At 33.9% G+C, this 21,870-nt stretch overlaps 1 protein-coding gene and 1 long non-coding RNA gene across 2 annotated transcripts in view; one reads left to right on the forward strand and one right to left on the reverse strand.

Annotated features, from left to right (window-relative positions):
- The window catches only part of LOC133171528 (uncharacterized), a 213,946-nt gene that overhangs the window by 112,451 nt on the left and 79,625 nt on the right, over nt 1-21,870 (reverse strand). The window contains exon 2 of the long non-coding RNA XR_009718814.1: nt 12,726-12,830. This is a non-coding gene — a long non-coding RNA (uncharacterized LOC133171528). The remainder of the gene's footprint in view (nt 1-12,725; nt 12,831-21,870) is intronic.
- Nucleotides 1,286-21,065, forward strand: LOC133171523 (uncharacterized). The gene is made up of 5 exons (XM_061306285.1): nt 1,286-1,380; nt 7,744-7,882; nt 7,967-8,040; nt 8,226-8,370; nt 20,573-21,065. Exons 1-5 carry the CDS (start codon nt 1,357-1,359, stop codon nt 20,974-20,976), a joined length of 786 nt encoding a protein of 261 aa, XP_061162269.1. The 5' UTR covers nt 1,286-1,356; the 3' UTR covers nt 20,977-21,065.

Genomic DNA, 21,870 nt, shown 5'->3' on the forward strand with positions numbered 1-21,870 from the left:
CAACAGGTTACCTATCTCTCTATTAACTTAAATCACACAAATTACATGTATTGGTTGCCTGTGCTGTGATTAGATGAGTCGCGGATTTAGGAGTTGATCCTTAAGTCGCGGAATCGAATCTCACTGCGGGAAAAGAAGATATGTCCTTAAAATGAAACAAGTCTTGTGTTGAAGCTAATGGTAGCACGAAAGATTTCTCTCATTGTTTAATGGCCTTACGATTTGCAGGCCTCCATCGGCAATAAGTGGTTTGCCAAATTGAGGGATTTTTTTTTTGTTGGAAGGGACGTAAAAACGAACAAACATACAGATGTGGTATCAGGTTGCTTCCCTAACACCGAAGGATGATCGAAGCTTAGGGTCATGTGGTTTAAGTTTGGAGACATATCTGCAATTTGACTTAAGAAATAATTGTTGTTAATTTCAGTTATCATAAGTTTTTGATGGTGAGGAGCAACTAGACACTAGGCCGATATTCTGGAAAATGTATTTTCTATTTTAAAGACATTTTCGATAGTTCGATAAATTGCATATAGTTATATTAATTAAGTATATTTATTAATATAAATGAAAGGCGTATATTAGCAAGCTAACATAAACAGTGGAAGAAATCGTCAATTTAGAGTCATGAAAGGGAAACACATGCCCAATTACAGACGTGGCAACAATGCCATAACTGAAAGATAAAATGAAATTTCTAAATGGAATAAAAGTTATCAGCTGTTCATCGCCGTCTAGACCTTAAAAACGGTCAGTTAAGAACAAAAATAGATTATAAAAATTATAACTTTTGTTGTTGTTGTTGCACAGTAATGAATAGTTTCGAAGCACTATTCCTTTGACACTGAGAAATGTACACGAGTAAACTATAGAGCAAAGAACGATTCTTTGTTTAACTTAATAATAAATGTCTGCATGAGATTTGGCATGGTTTTTTTCTCTCCAGTATACATTTGTGTAGGGATCCGTGCACAGATAGATCTAGGTGAATAAATTAATTCTCACGTGCACAGATAGACCTAGATAAGTACATTAATTCGAATAAAATGACAAAGAAGTATATATATTTCATTATCTTTTTATATGAAATTTTGAAGGCGTCGGATCTATAAAAATGTTTTAGACCAATACGCTTTTTTTAAATTAAAGCTTTTCCTTATCGGACGTCAGCACTCATGCAACTAACAGAATATCGGCCCGATTGGGAATAAATTTATTTTTAAATAGCTGGTATCCCAAGTGTAGTTCCGTAAAGACTGTGTTTATTGACATTGAACCTATAAATAGGTCATGAGGTACCACCGTCATGTGACGACTTTCTCTTTCAGCTGTACAGTCCATTACATGTAACACACGATGGGATGCTGTTTTTCTGGTGAGGTATGTACAGTGCCAAGCATGCAAAAGCACTCTCACGTTAATTGGATATTGTCGATTTCCTTCAAATTTAAAGATAAGCTGTCTTAAACTGTTAATGTTAAATAATCAGTCAGGCAACGTAGTTCATAGCAAGGGGGATATTTTTATTGCTATCTTAGTAAAAGTTTTTGTAATTCTAAAGTAATTACAAATTGATCAATATTAGCAGGGTGTTACTCCCAGAATTGGATACAAAGTTCATTTTGAAAGTTAACAGTATCTTAGGGAGCCATATAATCGGCCTAAAATATTCACATATAGAATATTAATGAAATTGAAGATTCATGACTAGTATTAAATTCCTTTGAAATGCTCTCGAGCTTGTTGAAAGTAGTAGTACTGGTGCGACGGCTTTAAGAGTTAATGATGCTCCCGAGGATCGAGTAGCACGTTTTCGTCCATTCTCTCCTTCTATCTACCTGCCTACCAGAATTTTAAGAGCTATTCTTAAAATGGGTACATTTGAAATATATTTTAAATGCCGAAAAAGCTCAATATTCACTAATTAATAATTATAGCTGTTCATTATCAAAATCAACAACACAGGGAAAACCATGAAAATATTTGACCCCAAGTACATGTAATAATATATTGGCAATATTATTCTGAAAAAAGCTTTCATGGTTGCCATGGTGACACAGTGTAGTCACACAAAATTTGTTGCTAAGTTTGTTGAATACTTGTTGAATTAGGAAAACATGAAAATTAAAGATTCGCAAATATACATCGTTAGGACCTTGTAACACAGATGGCACAAAAATGAGATTAATTGCTACATTGTAGAGTAACCATGGAAACGTACCAATGGATTTAAGAGAAAAAAAATTCTGCTTTGGGAATTTTGTTACCTTTTACTCAAAATAAAGTATTTGACTCACCTTGAATTGTACTTATCTAACAGAGCTTAAGTTTAATATCATTTATTGATAAAGTTTGATGAAGGAAATAACAAAGTTGCTATGGTTACCAAGAAGAGAATACGTTAAATTTTGTTAACTCTATACCAACACAAAACCTTATATATAGCTTCTTGCATCCGGTTTGAGATTTGTGCATAGTAGTCAAAATTGAAAAACAGGTTAGTTGTTCCTAAATGTCAATCATAAAAGTTAGGGAAATCTAAATACAAGGGTACATATCAAAGTAAATAAATTTTTTTTTTTTAGCTTTTTGTGCATATTTTTCCTATTATTTCCATGGCAATGCTCTATTTTAAGAATTAAAATTGAATTTTTTGAAATGTGGAAAGGACCACATCATTGCTTTTAAAAATTGATCACCAGTTTAATGTATAGAAAACTGTTCTTTAAAAAAATAGAATCAGATTAAAACATACAGAGAGTAAATTTAAACACCTATGCAGAAATAAAACCATAGAAACCATTGCCTACCTATAAGAAATATCAGATTTCCTCCTTGGAATATGTTAAAGGATCTTCCTCTATTACTTGGTTGTATTTCAAACTATAATTGTCTTATTTTTTAGTGTATGACTTTATAAAAATGAATGAATAAAAATATTGATGATAAAATAATAATAATAATTTTGAATATTTTGTCTCCATAGTAACATATGTAATAGTTGATTTCACAAACATGTTTATCATGCTTTTATAACATCAAGCCTTCAGCTTTTGGAAACAATCATTATCACTTGTCTGCATCGCTACAAACGTTAAACCTGGGACCCTGAATATGTTTCAAAATGCCATGGTAACCATGACCCATGGCAACCAATTTTTGCCTGATTTGAATTTACGGTATCAAAGACTTTTATACGGAAGCCCGGTGGGACATTGACTTACTTCTTAGGTGTTTGACTTGGTTCTTATGACTTAATTGTTGATTTTTGTTATTTTAAATTTGTTATCATACATTTACTTAACCCCAAAATGTGGCGTGAAAAATGGAGGCTACGTGTAGTTTCAGAAAAGAAGAAAGTAATATAATGCCTTTGAATTTATTAACTTGTAACGACAAGATAAAATAGTAGTTATGTTCATGTGCTCAATTATTATGCAAACTGAAAGTTACAAATAAGAATAAAATAATAACTATTAAGTAACAAGAAATAACAAATAAGAATTAACAAATAAAAATTAAGATATTAACAGATAAGAATTTAGTAGTCACAACTGTACTGGACGTTAAACTTCAAATTAATCAATTAAAAACCACAGTGTAACTAGGACTAAACATATCATTTTAATAATACACATAAGCCAAGCTACACGTTTTCCATAGCTACGTTACACTTAGTTATAACCAGCAACAAAAAAGTCATAAGAAGTTAAAACAGATAAGTTATAATAAATAGGTCATAACAAGTAAGTCAATGTCCCTCCAGGGCTTCCGTACTTTTATCATAGAAAGTCTAGGACTATGTGTGCTAAAGCTCCTATATAAAAGTTCGTGTTGGCTTGAGCTTTTGAACCGTAGTTTGTAAATTCTTCAAGTTTGCCACTCATATTCAAGTACATGTATTAATTTTATCACCTACAAATGCCATAATAAAAGAATTTATACCTTTTTTTCTACTGAAATTGATTTTTCCAATAAATTCAAGAGTTTAATAATGTAAAGGGATTTGTAGATATAGAATTATATATATTATTTTATTTTAAAAAAAACTAAATTATTAAGTACGTTTTCGATAAGAACAATGTTTCGAGATTTTATGGTTTGTTATAAGTGGAACAATTTTGGAATCATTTAAGAGATACATGCATCAACAATGTTATTAAAAGACAATACATGTGTATTCTGAGATAATTGTTCCCCAATTTCTTGAAAGCGCGGGGACATTGAATTCGTCTGTCCGTCTAGCTGTCCGTCTGTCAGTCACAAAAACTTTAACGTAGTAGTATCTTTATTGGCGTATGCATCACAAAGATGTAACAGACATTTTAAACATTGATCAACAGGTATTAGACAGGTGCTTTATAACAAAATTTATTTTAAAAAGAATTTAAAAAACTTATACAGGAGTATCATAAATCTTGTTTGAAGGTATATTTTCCCTCTTCCTAAAACATTCAAACACATATTTCGAGTTTTTAAAGTATAATTTCCGAGTCAGAATTAAGCAATTCAATTAATTTTATCACACGAGGTCTTGCAAAAAAATATTTTTTTAAATATCTTTTTTTCTTAACTCAGTATAAAAATTACGGATTAAAACAAAGTAGAATTCGTCTTATATTTCGTTTGACGTACAGAACATTTGTGGTCATATACTTATGTGCCGGACTCTTTGCCGGACTCTATGCATAAACAACGCGAGGATAATCTGAGTCTTCTCAATGCTTTTCTATGTTTCTCCTAATACATACAGTTGAGATACTCTGCCCGGTGCATATCCGGGTTGAAACAAATCGTGGTACATGTAACCATTGTGTCCACATAATTATTTATAGAGAATAATAGATATCCTTTTCCACATCACACTGGACACTCTTATAGAAAAGTAATTTTTTGTCGCCTGAAGAGCAGAGCGACACTTAAGGATCACTTTACCCGAGTCTGTCTGTCTGTCCGTTAGTCTGTCACACCTTATATCTTGAGAATTGTAAGAGGTATGAATTTAATATTTGCACATATGTAGCTTGGCACGATGGCTTTTGTCAAATATCAGGGTTACCTACCTCGTGATAATTTAACTTGACCTTTGACCTACTTTTCAGAATAGTTCATAGAACCGATATACAGCTCATTTTGACATATTAGAGGCAAGTCTGTTCTATTAAGTATGTGCACAGTTTGTCATATGATATTACCAGCGTGACAGGCCACTTGACCTTTGACCTCCTTTGCAAATATATTTGGAACGGTTAATTTAAAACTTGACTTTTGAGTTTTAAATATTGAGACGCAGAGTTTTGATAACCAGCATATATATCACATGTTTATGAGTTAAGGACACTGTACTTCTAAACTGTTTAATAAATTTAAATACTAAGAAAATTTCACCGGATCGGTATACCAAAATAGTAATGTTGTAGACTGACAGTTGCAGTAAAGGCAGACAGAAAAGAAATGATACATAATTATTTTTGATAATTTCAATCTCATAATTTCAATCTCATTTTAGATTTGAGGGTTGGGGAATCATAATTTTATTTCATTGTTACGTTTTACATGATATTAATTGCCATTCTATCGAAGTTTTTCTTATCCGTGGATGTTTTTTTTCTTTCCAGGCAAATTCTTGAACTATAATACGAAAGGCAAATAAATAGATCACTCTTAGATTCATTTAATTATGCTATAAAGCTGGTGAAACATGCGTTTCTTGGTAAACTCTAGTTCAAATAATGACGATGGTTCTTACCAATGCAGCAATGGAAACGTATGTGCAAAGCCACAATTACAACTGATGCAAAAAGGGTTGCTGTTGTAAGATTTTTACTTGGCTAACAGAAGAGGTGCATGTTATAATAAGTCGCAGAAAAGCAAAAAGTATAATCGCGGAATAGCAGTATAATTTGTCGCGGAAAAGCTGTGTCGAATCGCAGAAAAGTGGAACTGCGTCCTTGTTGTGTTGATGAATCATTAATTGAATTGGTTCTAGATGGAGTTGATCACGACGATCACAAATCCTTTGAACCGAAAGGAATAGAAAACAAACATGTTACTTCTAGAGTAAAAAGTAAATATAAACTGTCCAACTCCTTGTACTTGTCAGTGTGTTGAAGTTTGTTTCAAAATGGACAAGCTCAAAAGATCGATGTCTGATAAACTATCAAATCCAAGCAAGTATAGATGAGGGAGGCAAAGAGCCCCACAAGTTTTTTTGTTATAGGACAATGATAATCACATAAAAATTATATAAATTACATAAAATTTTATGTTTAAATTATCGGCTATTAAATTGTTTCCATGGCCGTAGGAACCGGGGGCACGGGAGGTCGTGCTCCCTCTCTTCCAGTAATTTTGCCGATATATAGACTACTTTAGAAAAAAAACCCATAGATACCGTAGCTATAATTACAATCAATAATTAAATTTAATTACCTTTTTTCTCTTCTTTTTTTTACTTGCCAGGGAATTTTTGGAAGTTGATAGTGCCCCCCCCCCCTCCCCAACTGAAAATATAAAGTTGTGCCCCCGAAACTGAAATTGCTTCCTACGGGCCTGGTTTCTTATTATGGATAAACAAATGGAATAGAGCAATGGTAATGGTAATTTAATGCCCAGATTTCGCGCCAACCTGCCTGTGACACGTACTACCATTTTTGACTTCATGACCTTGAAGTTTTACCGACTTTCAAAAACTTTGCTTTGGCTGCACCTAGAGACATGACTTTCATTTTTTCAATGTCCATAGTCTGTGACAAGTCCTTTCCCCATATATAATGATTTTTGACCTCATGACCTTGACCTTGAAATAAGATCTACTTTTCAAAGAATTAAGATTTATTGCAAGTTTTGCACTTAAAGAGACAGTCTAACAGAGGCTTTCATATTTTATATAGGATATCTTTTAAAAACATAAAACGTTTTTGCATGATGGACAGACAAGTCAGGGACAAAGGCGACAGTTACATATTACACCCCAATCAATAAGATCCCGAAAACGGAGGATCACAATTCTCTTTTACTTGTAATTTATATCTTCTGATGATATAAACATAATACATGTAGTTATCGTCGGTCGTCGCGATGTGTGTTAATATTTGAAAATTTTCAGCTTCTTCTCTGGAACCGCTGAACCAATTTAAACCAATTTTGGTATATAGCATCTTTGGGTGAAAGGGAACAAAATTGTGAAAATCATGACTCTTGTCCCCCTGGGGCCTGAGGGATGGGGATAAAACCACCAAAATTAATGCAATCTTTAAAAATCTTGATCTTTACTCCTGGTTATCAAGCAGCCAAACTGTTGGCATGATTGTAATAAGCATTGGATCTAATCTAATCTAATCTAATTGAGCCTATAAGCATATATATGTAATCTACCAAAATTGTGAAATTCATGGCCCCAGGGTCAGGGGTCTTGTGCTAGGGCGGGGCTATATAGATCATATAGTGAAAGTGCATTATTTCTTTGAAATTTTTTTTTTGCTTCTGGTTATTAAGCAAAGAAAGTAAGTGTTAAGTTATGATGAGCAAGGGTGCCTCTCCCAGAATTGTGAGTTTCAAGGCCCTTGGGTCAGGGGTTCTGGTGTTAGGGCGGTGCTCTACTGATTGTATAGTGTATAGTGAAAATATATCACTTCTTTGATAATCTTCTTCTCTGCTCCAGGGTATTATTAAACAAACTTAGTGTATGGTTATGATAAGCAAGACACATATTTTCCTATCTTAATTTTATTTATTTTTCAGAGTGAAGAAACCAATCCGAAGACCCCGTTAATTAAGGAGAATAAAGGGGGTGGATCTCATTATACTAGTCCCTCAATGCCAACAGCGCCATCTGCCAGGAAGTACAAAGTGCAGGATCCACCACCGGAAAAGGACTTTTGTTAGTGGAGTACTAGTATTCTGTTTCATTTCAAACATTTATAACTAGGCATCTTGATAAATAACATTTTGTTTTATTATCTAGTAACTTCCATTGATTTGTTGGCAACAGCTGATATGAAGAACATCAAGATCCCTTCGCTAAATAAGACTTTTCAGGTTTGTATCGTGTATTTAATTTTTTGATACATGTACATAAAGATAAGAGATAAATAAGTTCTTTAGATAACACAACCTTTTTTTTTCATTTAATCATCATATTTGATGAAATAGGAATGCCTCTCACTGAGACAAGTTTTATTCAATGACAAATAGTTTGATTTTATTTTAGTATTATATTTCAGGATCAAGGAAAAGTATTTGATGAAATATTCCAGCAGTTTCAGAATATGAGAGAAAGCTTGAACAACTTCAAATCACATTTTACTGCTGAGACAGATGGCATACCTGTACTGTCAAGGTGTATGCAGATACTTACACAGAGGTGTGGTAAGTATAATCCGACTACAGTACGACTGATGACATACCTGTACTGTCAAGGTGTATGCAGATACTTACACAGAGGTGTGGTAAGTATAATCCGACTACAGTACGACTGATGACATACCTGTACTGTCAAGGTGTATGCAGATACTTACACAGAGGTGTGGTAAGTATAATCCGACTACAGTACGACTGAGGGCAAACCTGTAGAATCCGGATAGGGCCGATAAGTTCATTATCGCTTCATCGCATCATTGAGGTTTGGGTCGATAGTGCGATGATGCGATGACGATGAAGTCATGATGCGATGACGATAGCGCGGTGTCGATGATGCCATGGCGCGACAATGCGATGACTATGGTGCGATGGCACGATGAAGCGATGGTGCGATAACTATGACACGAAATTTACGATGACGAAGGCACAATGACGATGAAGCGATGTTCACTATCGCTCTATCTTGCTATCGCACTATCATCATCGTCATCGCGCTATCAAACTGCAACATCGTCATTGCGGCATCGCTTCATCGTTATCGCTCCATCGCATTTTCGCGCCATCGACCCTTTAGTGCATGCAGATTCTTAGTCAGAGGTGTGGTGTAGTATAATCCGGACTACAGTACGACTGATGGCATACATGTACTGTCAAGGTGCAGGTAGATACTTACATGTAGGTTGAGACTAACATGCTAACCACTGCGCTACATAGCTCCCGATGAATGTTGGCATTTAAATCATGTTTGTGATATGACCCTTGACTAAATAGACTTCAAGTATTGCTCGGAAAGATGCAAATATTGTGTCATGAAAGTGTATTTTTAAGGTATAGTGGATCTTTGCTCTATGTTTTTGTTAACCAAAAAATGTATATTTTTTACGCAAACTTTGAGAATAAACTTTCAAATATATGGAGCGAAAACCCACTCATATTGAAAAATTGTGTTATAGTATGAGAAAATGATCCCTTTTCCCCTCCTTAGTGTGTGTATGCTATTTCATAGGCAAATAATTTCAATCTTTGTGAGATTTAAGGAATTTTTGGAGATTTCACACAAAGTATACCTCAATTTTAGATAAAATATCCAAGAAAATGTTGTTATCCTTGAGATTTAATTTTTCATCTTTATGTTTGTCGCACTACAGGCATTGCGCTCGCCTTGTTCGTCTATCTTCTTTAAACGGTAAAATCTGGGTAGGGGCAGTTAACGCTTTATAAACCGTGAAGTGGTTTATAAAAAAGCGTAAACTATTCCAACCCAGTTTATACCGTATAAATTGGGTAGCTATTGAATTAATTCCTTATAATTTGATTTTCATTCATTTAGTGAAAGATTATAAGATGATTAACCTTAAAAATGACTTTAAAATTGTGCAAAATTTAAATTTAACATCAGGTGGCTCGATACGTTTTTGACGCACGTCATTGTGACGTAGGCAACACAGTTAATATGATGTGAATTAAATGTTTTCATCCAATTAAATAGCGCCTTACAACCAGAATAAAATCAGTGGTCTTTCAATGGTAAAATTAGGTACTCTATTTGAGAAGTTCCGCACTTTTATTTTTTTAATACCCACAGTTTTTCAGTTGATTAAACGCGATCTAAAGTCTTTTAGCCTAAACACATAACAGTAATATAGCGTGATGAATTTGAAGCTTACATGCAGAGCAAAGCTGATTTGAAAAGCAAAGTTGAGTGAAAGGTTATCGTATTGAATTACACTACAGCGGGGAAGTTAAATGATATTTGAAATTTGGAAAGGCATGTAATTGTACAAGCTGTAGTTTGAATATTTTGATATTCAAAAAAATTTAAATATTTAAACCATCATGTTCATACGTTTGACTTGAACAAAAAGGATATCATATTTATACAATGTAAATATAGCAAACTCATGAAATATCATATGTATTGGATTTAAGTAGTGCTATGGAAAAGTGAATGGCTGTATATAATTATAGCACAAACGATACAATGTTTGAAATGTCAACCTCATCGTGAATTAAGTGCTCGTGTTGTAAGAATATAATTTTTCTGTTTTGATCAAAATTTGATCAAAATCAGTCACATTTGATCTTTCAAGTGGTCATGATTCGGTTTTACTGGTCTCAAATTTGTTTTTTTTATATGTAATATATATATATATATATATATATATATATATATATATATATATATATATATATATATATATATATATATATATATATATATATATATATATATGAAAGAGAGAGAGAGAGATTTGTTCATTAGAGAGAGAGAGAGAGAGAGATTGAAAGAGAGATTTGTTCATAATCTGACAACGATCGATGATTCTGCTTCAGAAATTTTTATACATGTATTTAAAGTGTGTGATTTTACAAAACTTGTAGTACACAAGAAATATTAAGACCTTAATCATTTAACAAAAAAAATCTTTATTGATAAACGTTGTGTACACAATTTATAAACTTATAAATTTATGTTGTTTACAATGTACAAGAAATAATTAGAGAAGAAAGGCAGCTCCGAATCACTTATGATAAGGGTTTCTTCAATATGCAGATGTATATTATTAATTCTACTGGCCAGAGACCAGATGAGCTTTTGCGATAGTAAGGTGTCCGTTTCCCGTCCGTCCCTCTGTCTAGCTGTATGTTTCAAAACAGCTACTCCTCCTGCAATTTTGCTACAATTTCAATATAACTTGGTACACAAGTAGACTACACTAGGATACAAAATGCTGTATGGCAGTATTTTTTATTTTGAGGAATGTTGTTGCCTTGGTAACTTAATATAGAAATTTCTGTAAAATTCTTTCAAAACGCTACTTCTCCTACAGTTTAGTCCGATTTCAAAATGACTTGATACACAAGTAGACTACACTAAGGTACATAATTCTGAATATCATTTTTTGATTTTGATGAACGATGTTGCCATGATTACTAATAATAGAAATAACTGTCAAATTCTTTCAAAATGCTGCTGCTCCTCCCACAGTATTAGTCCAGTTTCAAATAACTTGGTACATCCATGTAAATAGACTACACAAAGATACATAATTCTATACATTGGGTTTGATTTTAATGAATGGTGTTGTCATGGTTACTAAAAATAGAAATTTCTGTGAAATTCCATTAAAATGCTACTCCTCCTACAGTCCAATTGCAATTAAAATTGACTCACAAAGAGACTAAACCAAGGATCGGTATTTTATTTATTGCTGTTGCCATAGTTTCAAGTCCGAGTTCTACTTTTATTACTTAAATAAAAACCAGTAGAAAGGTAATATATAATCTAGAACAAACGAGCTACTAAAGGTTCAATATCTTAGCGATTTATTGAAGGACGAGTTTGCATTACAAATTATATACGAATATGCCCCGAAACCTCCCAAATACGAGCATTCAATTTTGAACGCGCCGTTGTAAACAAAAAATTTCTTCTGGTCAACCGCTAAACGATAAGATTTATGAGAGACAGTGGCAACTAGGTAAGATTTGTCTATTTTCACGCAAAATTAAAATTATAAATTAACAATGTAGTGCCTATGATCTAGCTCAATAAAAACCTCAATAATTTAACTAAATCATAACGCTTGGTTAGAAGTAATATTGAACACTTCCGGGAGACGCTGATTTAGATATTGCTCACTTTTAAATTAGAGACCAAAATTAAATAATTCTCAATAATTTTGATTTATGTTATGAAAGAAATTAATATAAAGCATTGGGAAAATAATTTAGCTACATAATAAAGAAGTTCTAGAGCTTATGTTGGTGAATATTGGCACGTGTTGGCCATAAAATGCACTTGAAAGCTCGTGCTTTTGTACAGCTAGCTCGTGCCAATATTCACCAATAAAAGTTCAAAAACGCTATATCTGTCTGCATCTAACACTTTCGTTTCTGGATATATTTTAATAAGCCTTTGAGCTTTTGCAATGAAATTTTAATTCCCAACTCCTTATGGCCAAAAGAAGACCCCTACTAATTTCAAGGACAAAAGTCAAGGTCATAAATTTTTACATTTTTTCTTTGTGTGTAACACTTTCATTTTGGGATGATATATTTACAATCAAATTTTTCTATATCACAGTAAGATTGATTGATTATTGTTGTTTTATGCCGAGTCCATCACAGCAAGAAGACCCGCTCTTGATTTTAAGAGGTCAAAGGTAAAGGTAAGAAATTCATACATTGCAGATAACATTTTTCAGATAACTCTAGTTCTCTTCGAGCATTTTTTCTTAATATCACAATTCCCTATGGTTTAATGAAGACCCCTACTGATTTTGAGGTCATAAGTTCAAAGGTCAGGAACAAAAATTCATACATTCTGTCAGTAACACTTTCCTTTCTGGATGATATCTTACAACCTTTTTAGCTCACCTGAGCCAAAGGCTCAAGTGAGCTTTTCTGATCACATTTTGTCCGTCGTCCGTCCGTCCGTCTGTCCGTCTGTCTGTCCGTCTAGCTGTCTGTCTGTCCGTCCGTCTGTAAACTTTTCACATTTTTGACTTCTTCTCAAGAACCATTGGGCCAATTTTGACCAAACTTGGTACAAAGCATCCTTGGGTGAAGGGAAATTTAAATTGTTAAAATGAAGGGCCAAGTCCCCTCACAAGGGGAGATAATCAAGAGAAGACAAAAATAGGGTGGGGTCATTAAAAAATCTTCTTCTCAAGAACCACAGGGCCAGTAAAGCTGAAACTTATATGGAAGCATCCTGGGGTAGTGTAGATTCTAAATTGTTCAAATCATGACCCCCGGGGGTAGGGCGGGGCCACAATGTGGAATCAATATTTTACATAGAAATATATAGGAAAAATCTTTAAAAATCTTCTTCTCAAGAACCACTGAGCCAGAAAAGCTGAAACTTATGTGGAAGCATCCTGGGGTAGTGTAGATTCTAAATTGTAAAAATCATGACCCCCGGGGGTAGGGCGGGGCCACAAGAGGGAATCCAAGTTTTACATTGAAATATATAGGAAAAATCTTTAAAAATCTTCTTCTCAAGAACCACTGAGCCAGAAAAGCTGAAACTTAAGTGGAAGCATCCTGGGATAGTGTAGATTCTAAATTGTTCAAATCATGACCCCCGGGGATAGGGCGGGGCCACAATAGGGAATCCAAGTTTTGCCTTGAAATATATAGGAAAAATCTTTAAAAATCTTCTTCTCAAGAACCACAGAGCCAGAAAAGCTGAAACTTATGTGGAAGCATCCTGGGATAGTGTAGATTCTAAATTATTCAAATCAGGACCCCCGGGGGTAGGGCAGGGCCACAATAGGGAATACAAGTTTTGCCTTGAAATATATAGGAAAAATCTTTAAAAATCTTCTTCTCAAGAACCACAGAGCCAGAAAAGCCGAAACTTACGTGGAAGCATCCTGGGGTAGTGTAGATTTTAAATTGTTCAAATCATGACCCCTGGGGGTAGGGCGGGGCCACAATAGGGAATCCAAGTTTTACATTGAAATATATAGGAAAAATCTTTAAAAATCTTCTTCTCAAGAACCACTGAGCCAGAAAAGCTGAAACTTATTTGGAAGCATCCTGGGATAGTGTAGATTCTAAATTGTTAAAATCATGACCCCCGGGGGTAGGGCAGGGCCACAATAGGGAATACAAGTTTTGCAGTGAAATATATAGGAAAAATCTTTAAAAATCTTCTTCTCAAGAACCACAGAGCCAGAAAAGCCGAAACTTATGTGGAAGCATCCTGGGGTAGTGTAGATTTTAAATTGTTCAAATCATGACCCCCGGGGGTAGGGCGGGGCCACAATAGGGAATCCAATTTTTGCCTTGAAATATATAGGAAAAATCTTTAAAAATCTTCTTCTCAAGAACCACTGAGCCAGAAAAGCTGAAACTTATGTGGAAGCATCCTGGGATAGTGTAGATTCTAAATTGTTCAAATCATGACCCCCGGGGGTAGGGCAGGGCCACAATAGGGAATCCAAGTTTTGCCTTGAAATATATAGGAAAAATCTTTAAAAATCTTCTTCTCAAGAACCACTGAGCCAGAAAAGCTGAAACTTATGTGGAAGCATCCTGGGATAGTGTAGATTCTAAATTATTCAAATCAGGACCCCCGGGGGTAGGGCAGGGCCACAATAGGGAATACAAGTTTTGCATTGAAATATATAGGAAAAATCTTTAAAAATCTTCTTCTCAAGAACCACAGAGCCAGAAAAGCCGAAACTTATGTGGAAGCATCCTGGGATAGTGTAGATTCTAAATTGTTCAAATCATGACCCCCGGGGATAGGGCGGGGCCACAATAGGGAATACAAGTTTTACATTGAAATATATAGGAAGAATCTTTAAAAATCTTCTTCTCAAGAACCACTGAGCCAAAAAAGCTGAAACTTATGTGGAAGCATCCAGGGATAGTGTAGATTCTAAATTGTTCAAATCATGACCCCGGGGGTAGGGCGGGGCCACAATAGGGAAACATTGAAATATATAGGAAAAATCTTTAAAAATCTTCTCAAGAACCACTGGACCAGAAAAACTGAAACTTATGTGGAAGCATCCTGGGGTAGTGTAGATTCTAAATTGTTAAAATCATGACCCCCGGGGGTAGGGCGGGGCCACAAAAGGTATTACAAGGGGGGAAGTCTGGTAATGAACAGCATGGCCAAAGTTACTCAGGTGAGCGATGTGGCCCATGGGCCTCTTGTTTTCCTTTGCGATAATATTTTATATCGCAACTCCTCATAGATGACCTAAAAAAAGATCCCTTTTGATTTTGAGGTCAAAAAAGATAAAGGTTAGAAATTTATACCCTGCAAATAACAGTTTCCAGATTATAACTTTAGTTTTCTTTTAGATTCTTTCAATAAATTTTAATATCACAACTCTTTATGACCTGAAACCGTCACGGTAGCTCAGTCGGTAGAGCGTTCGCTCCGTGATCAGAAGGTCGTGTGTTCGAATCACGGCCGCGACTGACCTAGATAAAAAAAAAAAGGTAGCAATTTTTCCTCTGCCAAGCACTCGGTACTTTGAAGTGAAAGTTGTGGGTCCTTTGGATGAGACCTTAAAAACCGTGTCACGGTAGGCTTTGGCACGATAAAGAACCCTCACTGCTCAATGGCCCTGAGTGCCGAGTAAAGGTCTAAATTTGAAGCCCTTCATCGGTATATGGTGACGTCTCTATATGAGTGAAAAATTTTCGAATGGGACGTAAAACAACATACAATCAATCAATCTTTATGACATGAAAAAGACCACTATTGAGTTGAAAAGGTTAAGAAATTCATACATTCTGTCAATATCTTAGCGATTTATTGAACGTTCAATAATCAATAAATAATATTCCCCGAACAAACTTTCAAAACAACATTTCAAATTCAACGATAGAGAAATATGAAGTGTAATGGCCCTGGTCTTGTGTGACTGTCTAGAACCAATCAGATAACGCGTTGTATAGAACAATTGTAACAAGTTAAATTGATGCAAAGCATCAAATCGGCCGCAAAAATATATTATTTAAGCATTTTAAAGATTTTTCGCAAAAAGGAATTCAAAGGAAAAAATATTTAAAAATCATGTATGGTACGAATTTTTATACTTTAATTTTCAGTGTGATCAAACAAAATCAAATAAATTCATGGATATAAAAATAGGACAGTGTCATTATAAAAATATTTGACTCAATACAAATGCAACAAATATCTAAAATGACTAATTATGAATGTGTGAATGCTTACAAAAAAAGGACGTACAAACTTCACGTGCTGATATCATTGGATCTTTGTCATGTGATAAAGCCGATGTTCTATCAAAATATATACGAAATTAAAAAAAAATCGTTATGTCATTTGCAAACTGTAATAATGTATTCAAAACACAATTCACTTCTTAAAAACTTTTCCAATTTATTAGTTATTTTAGGCACTGTAATTCATATCCGGAAACTCATTAAGGTCTTCCGTCTTCAGCGGAAGACCTTACTGTTATTCTTAGGTTTCTTTTCCACTATTTTTATTATTGTTTTTTTTTCCTACCGATTTTGTGCACGTGAGTTCTCGGAAACGGCTCGCCCGATTTTCATGAAACTTTCAGGTCTGATAGAGAATTAAAAAATCAAGATGTATATATTTTTTTATTTTGATGACGTCACTTCCGGTCCGGAGATTTCTGCGATTTAGTGATTTTTAGAGGTTCACTTTGTCCGCTCGTTTTCTAAAAAAGCACTTGTAATAGGAACTTGATATCTTCAGTGATGATAGAGCAATATTAATAGATTTGTACTAAGTAGATCATTTTTCCCGGAAGTGCCGCACGTTGACGCTCGGTATGCTCCGAAAAAAGTCATATTGAGAATATCAAAATTTTTAGCATTTTTTAGAGAATATCTCTTTACTTGAAAATATTTTGTTAAAACATATAGAACAAAAGTTGTGTAGAATGTTACGATCTTTCAAAAGATATCAACAATAAGGGACTGGCCCCTAAAATTAGGGAGCTAGAGGGGCCAAAAGTGTTTTCCTGATATCTCAAAAAGTATTGAGAATTTGTATAGCTTCAGAGAAGCAAAGTTGTTCAAAATGATAAGTAGCAGCTAAGGAGACCATTAAAGGTCGTCAAAATGGCGTCACTTCCGGTCACACCGAGAGTAATGGTAAATGGCTCATTTTTGCACATATGACCGTAGAAGTCTCTCGATCTCAATCTCATCTCCTTCAAATTTAGACGGAAGACTTATTTGTTGCTTTGCAACAAGCTCGTCTAGTTATACGTTCTTATTCTATATCTTATGCACGCCCATCATGGGAAGCAGTTCATGCAACAACTTTTTATAAAATAATAAATTAATGAATGTCTGATAAGAAATGAAAAACAAATTGAAACTTAATTACAACCATTAAGACAAAGTATAAGTCAAATATTTAAAACTGTATTTATGACTTTTATGTTTGTTATCAATAAAGAATTATTTCATCGAGGCAATGAAAAAATAACGCCTCAATTCCCCATGTGCACATTATAACACAACCACAAATAGATCGACCGCTCCTGCGGCCGATAATGACATATATGTAAGTAAATGGATTATATATGTGTTGATGTGATTTCTGTTAAAAAAGAACATACACTAGTAGTTTGGGTCTTCAAATTCAGATGTAGGATTTGTTTTTAAGAAAAATGATCTTCAGAGAAATAATTACAAGTCTTTTATCATCGGTAACTTTTACCCAAAGCAGGGAACACAAGTCCGTAGAGAGTAATACCGGGTATTAACATCAACAGTCTTTATTAAAACACCTGATTACTCTAGTATTGAATGACATCCAATTCCAGCTTCAATTTTACTATCAGTTAAAAGAACATTTATGCAGTTCAGGTCGGGAAGGAGGGTTAAAGGGACAAAGCCTTTGTCTGACTTGCCTTAGTGAAAGTATCATAAAAGAAGTCAGATTGAGAAAAATCTATAGGTTCAATATTATCACATCACTTCTATGTAAACTCTTTATCATTCTCACGAGAGCTAGACTACTAGTAGGTGTAATTGAAAGAATATATTCCATATACGTGTACTTACATAATGGTCCGGTTTCTGTCTTAATTGCTAATTTTTCTAAACTTTATGTTGAAGGCGGCTAAGATTTTCGCTTGCGCCAGGAAAATTATGTTCTCAAAGGTTAGCTTACATAACGTAAAAATGGCACAAATCTGTATATGGTTGTTTTCTACATAGCATTTCAATGATCTCTACTCTGGTTTATTCACTGTTAGTAAAAAAAAAAGTAATTGATATAAATCGTGCGTGTTTCTTAATTTTTTTTTTAAATTGCGCTACATTGAATAAAGCACGTTTTACGAAATTCAAGACATAATACAGTACATTTTCATTGTTAACAAATATCACGACTGTGATATAAGCTTGCTCAAACCTTCTCCCCGTTAAGTTTTTAACACGAAGCTAATCAGATTATAAGGATTTTTGTTCCTGATATTGTGTGTGTTTTTACAAGTTATAAAATAATAGGTAAACGTTAAGAGATAGCACAGTATCAAATTTATAGAAAGTTAAAACATTAAACTGGGATTGGTGAATATAATCCACCTGAGATTGAAACTTCACAAAAGTACTGGAAAATTGTGTAGCACTCTATATCTGGTAGAAAATGCTTTCTTATAAGTTTGTTGGATCTTCAATTCACAAAAATGGAATCTTTAATATACAAAAACTTTTTAATTACTTTGATTTTTTAATACTGGTTTTTTTTATGTCAATACGATGATAAGGATACTAGAGTAGTGCAGCATTGTTCTCCGAGGGCTGCAGAATCATCGTATTGGCTGAAAAAAAAACTATTAATGCTTTATTACTGTATGATTCAATGACTCTATGACACCTTACTATCTTTCTTGATTGTTTACATTTGTTGAAGTCCAAGCCAATAAACATAACATTATATTTATATGGATTTCTTGATCAATTTTTGGTCGGATGTAGTAAAAAATGTTATGTTCAGCTGGAAGTCGGATGCAGGTGAAATAACTTTTCAACATTAGTACTAATTATATTCATTGAGAAGTTTGGATCTCAGCCAATCAGAGAATTGGGAATTATTCAATCAAATGTTCAAGGAGCAGTCGAAAGAAATTTATACATGTGTATATTTTTTTCAAAATAGAAAAAAACTATCAGAAATTATTATATCTTACATAGAGATAACTAAATTAATCATGGCCTCCCCCCCCCCCCCCAATAATTTTGCCGATATACAGTTTACTATAGAGAACATAGCTACTATATGCTTGTGTCCCTCAATTAAAACGTTTGATGACCTTTTTTTTTTTGCTTTTCAAGGAATTTTTGGTAGTTGATAGTGCCCCCTCAACTGAAAATGTATAGATGTGCCCCCCCCCCCCCCCAACTGAAATTGCTTCCTACGGGCCACGGGCCTGAATTACTCTTTGCTGTGCACATGTTTGTTACTGAATGTAACACAACCCTTTGTTCAGGTCTTTGCCCTAACCTGTCCTTTCGGTAATAATATAATGCCATTATATTTACATTCTTCTTGTATTTTGCTTATAAAGTGTGTGGAAAGCTATAGCATTCAAAACACCATAACACGGACGGGGGTCTAAGATTAAAGTATGCGTTTTATTTTGACGTCACAAATGTTGAACGCCGTGGAAGTGCAATGTCATAAGCGAAAATCAAAATTCACGCTCACAGAAGCTGTTGTAATGACTCTTCCATTAATTATAACTTACCTGAGGGATAATACATGGGTTCTGAAATATAAATCACATATATGCAGACAAGGAGATAAGTTTAAAAATGTAAATATATTAATATAAGCATTGAATCATTATTATTATTATTATTTTTTTTTAAAAAGAACTAGTCCCATAACTGCAAATACATTTTCATAAAGCGCTAACTCGCGTTACTCAATTTGTTTGAACACACCTTTGCAGTTTTGAGACTACATCTTTTAAAAAATAATTCAATGAATAAATAATGCAATTGGACGTAATATATCTTTAGAAAACATTCAAAATTGCTATATAGGGTCCAATCTGGGCATAAAATGGTTAAATGGCAGATTTATATTAGATGAAGTCACTGCCTTCCAAAGTGAATTAAACGCAAAAGGAGAAATAGCCTATGAGCACATATCTTGGCAAAACATTAAAAGTCTCGACTAAAAAAAGATTTTCTGGCAACTTTTGCTGTCTTTATGTAAGCATTCTTTTCCTTACCTCAAATAAACAATTTACTTCCAATGATAAATTGTGTGTGAAGTTGTTATTGTCTGTCTGACTACATACCCATAGATTTTGTTTCCTTCTACATCCTCAACTTCTTTAGAACTACAGCACTAACTCCACTTGTTTCTTCAATTCAGTGGGGCTAAAGAAGGAATTTTTATATGTGATGACAGAAAACAATACGTTCTTTCTCGTTTATATACTGTATACAGGGTTAATTTCGCCCTTTCACACTTGCAGACAATTTTGCCCCGTTTTAAATTCGCCCAGTTACAGTTCTGTATAAGAAATTATCCTTTGTTTTTTGAATTCGCCTCGTTTTAAATTCGCCCACCTGTGATTAGGGCGAAAGGGACGAAAATAAAACGGGGGCGAAAAGTTTCCTGTATACAGTATATATAGAGAAATCAGAGTCCGAGTTGTCAGTATAAATTGTAGTTGCAGACCAGGTTTATTGTATGTTGCCGATGTCTTTGCAGGAAATTGTAAGTTAACGGTGGAGAGGCGGAAGTATAGCGTTGTGATTGTCTACGAGAACCAGGATGTAATGCGCAATAGTACAACTAATCCACAACAGGTCCTGGACTGTTTACAGCTTTTTAATTCATTCAACAAAAATATTCAAAAAATTTTAGAAAGGGCACCGGAAGTAGAAAATTCTGCCAAAATTTTACTGGACGACGAAGATAACATGCGGAAAGAAGTGTCAAAAGCCGATCTTCCGGGTACAGAGGGACCGGAAGCTATGAAGATGTGTAATGAAAACATTCACAAACTGAGAAAAATGAACAGTCATTTGAAAACCATAAAAAGTCACACAGAACGAACTATGAAGGAGGTGATAGAGGCCTCCAAAGCTTTATTCAATGACACGAATCCATAGCGTTAAAGTATATCAATAGTTATCGTATACATTATTATGGTCATATTTTTTTAAGTTGTGTTATCGAATATATCAAAATATTTTTTTTATATTTTTATTTTGTATATATTGTTTTTTTTTTTCTGAACCTGTTTTCTCTAATACTTCTAAAGCTATTGAAAAGTTTCGATGGTGGATCCGGAATATTGTGTTGGGGGGAAAAGGGAGTGATTACAATACTTCATTCGCCCTCTTTTGGAGATTCAGTGCTTAGTTACAAGGTGATCCCTGAAAGCTTGTAGGTATTTGTAATTTTTTTAAAAAAGGCTTCTTTTTCTTGATAATGACATCTGATATGTATGAAATAAGGACCTGAACTGGCCGAACAGGAAGCTAGAGAAGCATGAGGTTTGCTTTGCTTAAAGTCATATATGGCGATCTTTTTAGAAGTTCAGACTAACTAAAATTAAAAAGATCTTTCTATTTGTTTTATTACTTTATATAAAGATAGGATTTTCCTGTAAATTACACAATTTAAATCAATCACGTTTTAAAGATATTAGAAATTTAAAACAATAATCGATTTATTTACCGACTCCGCATTTAAATAACAGACAGAGTTTTAAGTCAATTTAACTATGGATACATGAGATTATTCAAGTTCAAAATCGATGGAAATTTAATTTGAACAAAAATAACATATATCATGTTTATCTACACTCAATTTCGAATTTTTTATTTATTTTTTTTTTTAGCTCAGATACGCCATATGTAGCTTTATCTTTTATTTTAAAATGATAAGAAAAATTAAGGGAAAAAACTGGTGTGAAATGTATTAGTACATGTATACATGTACATTTATGTCATATTTGGCTGTTTTTCTTTTCCAAGGCAATGAAAAGAAGATTGCTAAAT

The sequence above is a fragment of the Saccostrea echinata genome, unplaced genomic scaffold, assembly GCF_033153115.1.
Source record: "Saccostrea echinata isolate AGI-Se365-2 ecotype Australia unplaced genomic scaffold, CSIRO_AGI_Sech_v1 ptg000054l, whole genome shotgun sequence".
Taxonomy (NCBI): domain Eukaryota; kingdom Metazoa; phylum Mollusca; class Bivalvia; order Ostreida; family Ostreidae; genus Saccostrea; species Saccostrea echinata.